The 7286-nt window shown below is 46.8% G+C and overlaps 1 protein-coding gene across 1 annotated transcript in view; it reads left to right on the top strand.

Annotated features, from left to right (window-relative positions):
• Ocln (occludin) overlaps positions 1-7286 on the top strand; it is a 46734-nt gene that overhangs the window by 26712 nt on the left and 12736 nt on the right. The window contains exon 5 of the mRNA XM_005413920.2: positions 6751-6899. Within this exon, the coding sequence (XP_005413977.1) occupies positions 6751-6899 (149 nt within the window). The remainder of the gene's footprint in view (positions 1-6750; positions 6900-7286) is intronic.

The following is a 7286-nucleotide window of genomic DNA, read 5'->3' on the forward strand; positions in this document are numbered from 1 at the left end:
TGAGGCAGGACAGTTGTGAGTTCCAGTTTAGCCTGGGCAACTTAGTAAGAGACCCTTTCTCAGAGTAAAAAATAAGAACATGCTGGGGATGTAGCTGTGTGTGAAGGCTTTGGCTTCAATCCCCAATGCTGCCCAAAAACACCAAAACAAAACAAGAGACAAAAATACAGAGTGGGCCAGCGCATAATATATTACTACTCAATAAACTTTAGCTAGAATAGTAATTGAATGACCCAGCACCAGTGTGAGCAGAGTGGAGGGAGGACAGACTGGGGCGTCCTGGAAACCAGGGCCGGGCCCGTGCTCTGGCTCTGTGAGGGCAGGAATTCATAATTTCTAGCACGAGGGGTTAATGTTTCTAAGCCCAGCTGTGTGTGTTAGGAATCTTGAGCTCAGCAAGGCACAGTTGTCTGCAGCAGGGAGAACAATTGTTCCTAACTCCATAGCTCTCAAGCCTCAGGCAGCAGTCAGAATCCCTGGAGGGCCTGTTTCGGATCAGTAGGCTCTGGGCGGGATCTGAGCAGGTGCTGTGGATGCCCCTCCTAGGGGACTGTCAGAACCGCTGCTCTCTGGTGTCAGCCGCGGCCGTCACACTGCAAGCCCAGTCAGCGGGTGAGCTCCTGTGTGTGCGTGGTGCACCCAGCCCACCCCGGAGTGAACAGAAGGGATTTGAGTGCAGGTGCTGTCGCCTCAGGCTCTGAGCACCGAGGCATTGTGCGCCTTCCACTGCACCAGTGGAGGAGCTGTGCTGAGTTAGGTGTGTGTCAGAGTAGTTTTGCTGTATTTCCATTTCTGCAGCAAGGGGCTGTGCCTGAGATCATTGACAAGGTTTGCTCAGTGAGTATAAGGTTTCTCCGCAGGCTGTGCTCCCAAATCTCCAGTAACCCATTGACCCTGAGGGAGTTTCAGAATTCATTTTTGCAAGACTGGGTTACTGTTGCTGAGCATTGTGCAGCCGTGGAAGTGGGGTGTGTTTGTAAGTGCTCAGTGCCATCAGAGCAGCCTTTATTAATCAGACTTGCTCAGAGCTTCATGGGGGATTAGTACACATGGCAACAGATTGAAGGTGTAAAAAAGCCTTGGAGAACTTTTCAGAGGGAGGTGGTTTTGAGCTTTTGGTATGGGCCAGCACCTGCAAATGTAAAAATACCAGAAAACAAGAAAAACAAGTTGGACCACTTAGTGTTGAGGCTGTGGTATTATACCAGGACACTGGCAGGTGGGACAGCGGCTTGAAAACTGGAGATGATACTTTAGATTAACCTGCTCCTCCCTCCTGCTGGAGGTGTTTCTCCACTTCCCTTACCAGGCAGGAAAAGCCCTTAGGAGGGTGGTGTTCCTGGGCTCCAGCCTAAACAAAGGCACTAGTGACTGAAGCACCCCGTTAGACCAGTAGCGATTTCATGGCATATTTCATTAGGGTGTGGTGAGGAGTTTAGTTAGTAAGAAAGATCCTCTTTGTTTCAGAGAATAGTCAGATATCCAGCAATTAGCCAGTCCGGTGGCACAGGCCTGTAATCTCAGCACTCTGGAAAGACGAGGCAGGAAGACTTGGAGTTTGAGCCCAGGTTAGGCAATTCAGCAATTTAAGCACTGTCTTAAAATTTAAAAAGGCTGGGGATGTAGCTCAGGGCCAAGGCCCTGGTTGGGTTCAGTCCTCAGTATGTAAACAGATACGTGCATACATGTAGTCAGCAGCAGTGGGTACCCCAGTCTTAAGTGGGAATTCTGACAGGTCAGAAGGCGCAAGATTTTGGAGCTCGGTGGACCAGGGTTCAGATTCCACCTCTGCCGCTTTAGATTCTATGTGACCTTGATCGAGTTAACCTTAGCAGCTCCATTTCATCATCAGATAATACACATAGTCCTATATCATGGGGTGGTGCTGAATCAACATGGTCAAGCTCTGCCTGGCACATGACAGATACTCAGTAGGTGAACTTTCCTTCCCTTGGAGCGGATGACCTGGGTCACACTGTTAAACTGGCTGGATGTGGGCCTGTGCTCTCCTGGCTGTGCACTCTGGAAGGATGGAAGTCAGGATGGAAAGCAAGGAGGGCAGGAGAGTAGTGTTACTAATTCCAAACAGAACACTGATGAAATGTTTCCCCCTCACTTTGTTTTGGAGAGAGAAACTTTTCATTCAGTGACCCAAAACATCCTCGACCTTTGTACTCCCTTGACTTGGGGGTTTGGTGGGGAAGATGGGCCTGCGTGATCTTGGAGCTCCATCTTGGCCCCAGCTAGGCAGGGCAGAGGCCCAGTGGGCATCCAGAGAACACCAAACCGTTCTGAAGCCGGACTGTCCTCTTCTAACATCCTGGGGGCGAGTGGGGGGGTTATAATTTTTTCATCAACTCTCTGTGGAAGAGTGTTGTTTCTGAGATTTTTTTTCACACTTCACATAATCAGAACCCTGCTAATGAGCATAATTACATTTTGAAGAAAACTTTGTCCTCATCATAATTACTGCTTGTGTAGATCTTCTGGAATCTTTTTGTTTGTTTCTTGAGACAAGATCTCACTATGTAGTTCAGGCTGGCCCTGAACACTGCATCGCTCAGGCTGACCTCAGACTCTTGGGATCCTCCTGCCTCAGCCTCCCAAGTGCTGAGATTATAGGCATGCACCACCACACCTGACTGGAATCTTTCTTATTTCATTTGACATTTCAGAAACACTTAATTCCCTTAATTGTTAACACTGCATGGAGTGCTTGTCCTGTTTTAATTTAACCCTAATACTGAGTCTGCGACACTCTTTGGTTGGTGTATTTTTTCCTCTGTTGCCTTGCATATTTGTCTTTCTGCTGCCTCTATAAAGTCTAAGTGTGGGATGGGGAGGTGGGGCCAGGAACTCCAGAAGGGACCCAGATCTCCGAGGGGAAGGCATCTTCGCCTCCTGGAGGCCCCTGGAGCGCCTTCCCTCGAGTCTCCACCCCTCAAGCTGTCTGCCCTCCTCTCTGTTTTGTTTTGTTCTTTGAAATGGGGTCTTGCACTCACTGTGCAGCTCACATGGGCCTTGAATGTGCAGGGATCCTCCTGCCCCAGCTCCTGAGTGCTGAGATTCCCGGTTTGCGCAGCCACGCCCGCCTCCTTTCTTCCTCTTCACGAACTTCAACTGTGCCATACAGTTTTCTTGGCTGGGATCCCATCAGTAGTAACAGTGAAACTCAGAAAAGCCTCATCTCCTCGTTGGAAATGCAGATTGGGTCCCCCTGTATAAATTACTGGTACCCAGCCCGTCAGTCTGCGCAGGTGCCCCCACTTACTCTGCTGACCTTCAGGGCAACAGTACTGGGTTCATACTCACACTGTATGCGTATCATGAAGCACATTAGAGAAAAGGTACACTTTTAGTTTTGGGGAAGGGGGAAAAAGAAAGCATTAAAAGTGAAAAAATTACCTTTCTCCTTGTTTTACGAATTTATATTTGCCTCTGAACTGAAATTTTATTTCTTTTTTTGTTTCTTTATTTTTTGTCTTTTTTGAGACAGGGTCTCGCTATGCAGTTCAGGCTGGCCTTGAGCTCACTTTGTAGCCCAGGCTGATCACAAACTGGCAACGATCCTCTTGCCTCAGCCTCCCGAGTGCTGGCATTACAGGCGCGTGCCACCACGCCCGGCTGCCTCTGAACTTTCAAACTTCTCTTTGAGAACCAAGACAGTTGCTTGCTCGTCTTTTGAATCTGGCATCGTATTTGGGTGGGGCTTTTAATTTTGGAGGTGTGGGTTCTAAAAATATAGAATGCTTTACAAATTTGGATGTCTGTTTCCAGTTTTACTGTATGTGCTGCTGAACTTTTTATGCCCATGTATCAAAAAGGCTTTGTCAGGCATAGTGGCACACATCTGTAATCTCAGCACTTGAGAGGCTGAGGCAGGAGGATTGCCATGAGTTGAAGGCCAGCCAGGGCTATATAATAAATTCAAGGCCAGCATGAACTACACAGCGAGACCCTGTCTCAAAAAAAAAGGTTTAAATATAAAAGATCTATGCTGGAGAGTGGAACTTGCGCTCAAGCTAGTCCAGTTCTGCTGACACTGACATAAATGAAGGCCAACTCAGAATGGCTTTTTGATGAACCATTTAGGCATACACAGTGTAGAACTGAACAGTAATCAGTGAGGGAGCCTTTCTGCTAAAAACTCTGGGCTCTTGATTTGTGCCAGGCACTGGGATAGGCTTTAGAAATTCAAAGAGTAAAGCGGGACACTGCCCATATTAACTTTTTTTTTTTAACTAGGTCCAGGTCCTTGGGAAAGTTGTCCAGTTCCCTGAGCCACAGCTTCCTCATTTTTGAGGAAGGAGTAACACTTGCCTGTAAAGTTGTGCCTAGTAAATGACCCCTCAATTCAGTGGTCATGGGGGTGGTTTAAGAATAGTACATTGTTTGCTACAGTTAGAGATTAGCAGTCCAGCCGGTGCCATGAGTAAGCGATTGCTCGGCAACGCCGAAGTGCTCTTTGTCAGCCCAGGTGTGGGGTGCTAGGAGGACCGGTTGCTCCTCTCCCAGCAGGGACTTGAGGGGAAAGGTCGCTAGGAGCTGGTGACACTTGATCTAAGACTTGAAGCCCAGTGAAGGATTAGCTGGCAAAGAAAGGAGGAAGGGCAGTCCGGGCTCTAAGAAGCCCCAAAAGGACCCCTGCTACAGTCCAGCTGGAGGAGAAGGAGCAACTGGAGAAGTGTAAAGTGGCTTTAAGGAAAGGAAGTCTTTCCAGATTCTGACGAGGCCTCTTTGGCTTGGTGGGGCTTTCCCTGTGGAATGCAGTGTTGTGTTCTGGGAGCCAAGAATAGTTCCCACCCCATCTCCCCCTGTGGTGAGATCTGGAAACCCACCCATTTTCCAGGCTGCTGCCAAATTCCACTTTCTGAGGAAAATGCTCGCATTCCCTTCTAACTCAGTGTTAAGCAGTCAACACAATGCCTCTGTGTGTTCTGAGGCTGGGTGAGGACCTTCAGACGTGGGTTGCAGGGCTAGGAATGGTGCTTGCCGGGTTTCAACGCTGTGAGGAATGGAAACCTAAGTGTAGGGCTTGTGTATTGCAGGGAAGTCAATACTCTGTATTGATGTTGAACCTAACAACAAGGGTCTAAGAGTGAAATAATTCAATTATAATTCTGCTGTCACCTCTGAATTCTTTCAAAAATTCTTTGATTGGATCTAATGGCCTTCATTCCAGCATCTTAGGACTTTTTATGCTGTTCAGAAAGCATTGTGGCAAAGGAGCTATTCTGCCACATCTTTTATTCATCAGAACAACTTCACACAGTGGGTGGTTTCCCCATTTTATGCAGGTGAGGAGGCTGAGTCTTTATAGAGCTTGTAAGTGGCAGGTCAAGGGGGAGCCTAGGTCCTGCCCTCCCTTACTTGGAAAAATTCTACTTTTCTGCATAAGTCACTTGTGGGATTATTTTGATTCCCCCCTAACCCATAAGTCATTTCCATTCCTTTATGCTAAAATAGCTAAATGATTTATCTGGGATTAGCACTTGATTTGGTTGTTTTTTTCCCCTCCGTTTAAAAAAATCAACTGTAGAGTAATAGGTGATAGATTTTTTAGGTGAAATTTAAGAGTAGCTGACATGGTGGCACATACCTGTAATGCCAACTACTTGGAGGCTGAGGTAGGCAGAATGCAAGTTCAAGGCCAATGTGGGCAACTTGGCAATGCCCTATGTAAAAATGAAAATTTAAAAGGAGTGGGGGTGTAGCTCAGGGGCAGAGTGCTTTCCTAGCATTCCCAAAGCCCTGGGTTCAATCCTTGGAATAGCAGCAACAAAGTAATTAGGCATTGGGAATTGAGCCCAGGGCCTACATACTGAGCTACATCCCCAACCCTTTCTGGTAAATCTTATTAACTAAGTACAATCCCTAATGAATTTTTTTGTTTGCAATGTTGGGGACTGAACCCAGGGTCTGCACATACAAGGCAAGTGCTTTACCTCTCAGCTCCACCGCTACCCTGGATATTACTATCCTGCATTTCTTTACACATCAAGGGAGTGAGAAGAAAGTGAAAAAGGCAGGCAGCGGCGTCCTGATGCACCGGGAGGCTGAGTAGTGGAGCCTGTGAAATGTCGGTTAGGGGAAAATAAAGAGATATGGCAGAGATAAGTTCGAGTGCCTTAATTTCTTCTGTAGTTGTACCATTTCATGCTCAAGGGTGAATGGAGTAAGAAGCAAAGTCTTTCGTTTTAGATCAGTGATTTTCCAAGAGTGGGGCCCAGACGGCAGCAGCACTAGCAGAGAGTTTGTGAGACGCGAAACTGCTGCTGTTGTAGTGACACAAGTCTGTCATCTGTAATCCCAGTTCTTGGGAGGCTGCGGCAGGGTGATAAGGGCGGGTCCAGGACAGTCTGAGCTCCTGGAGTGGGGAGGTTTTCGCCTCTGCGCTGTCGCACACCTATTTTATGTTGAACCTGGTTTTCCTACCACGGAGGAGGGTGGGGCAGTGGGACAGTTAGGTGGGTAGTTGTTGCACCTAATTACATAGGAAGAGAATCAAGTGAGATTTTTCCCCTGACACTAGCCCCTCTTGTAAAACTAGCAGTAGCACTGTTTCTGTGCTTACAGAAATATTGATTTGACTGTTTAATAATAAAAATGCAATCACTCTAAGTTAATATATTTAATGAGCCCAGTAAATATTTGGTATTTATATAGGGTTAATTTTTTTCCCATGCACCCCTTAAATTACAGGGTACATAATACTAATTGCTGTTGCTGTTTTCGTTTGGGGTTTTTTAGGTTAAAAACGTATCTGCGGGCACACAGGACATGCCTCCACCCCCATGTGACTATGTGGAGAGGGCTGACAGCCCCATGGCGCACTCTTCCAATGGCAAAGTGAATGGCAAAACGTCCTACCCAGAATCTTCCTATAAATCAACACCCTTGTAAGTAGCAGCTCCTTACTTTGATAGAAAGAGTTAAAAAAATGAATATTTGGATCTTTAAAATCTGTCGTTAGAGCTGGGTATGGTGATGCACACCTGTAATCCCAGCACTCAGGAGGCTGAAGAAGGAAAATTGCTGAAAGTTTAAGGCTAGTTTGGGCTACATAGGGAATTCAGAGCTAGCCTGAACTACACAGTGAGACTCTGTCTCAAAAAAAAAAAAAATCAGTTAGTTGTTAGCTAGTTTAGTGGTGCATACCTGTAATTCCAGCCACTTGAGAGAATGAGGTGGGAAAATCTCAAGTTTGAGGACAGCCTGGATAATTTAGAAAGACCCTGTCTCCAAAAGGGGTTGGGATGTAACTCAGTGTTCCCTGGGTTCAGTCT

Source organism: Chinchilla lanigera, unplaced genomic scaffold, assembly GCF_000276665.1.
Source record: "Chinchilla lanigera isolate Chin_1 unplaced genomic scaffold, ChiLan1.0 scaffold00174, whole genome shotgun sequence".
Lineage (NCBI taxonomy): Eukaryota > Metazoa > Chordata > Mammalia > Rodentia > Chinchillidae > Chinchilla > Chinchilla lanigera.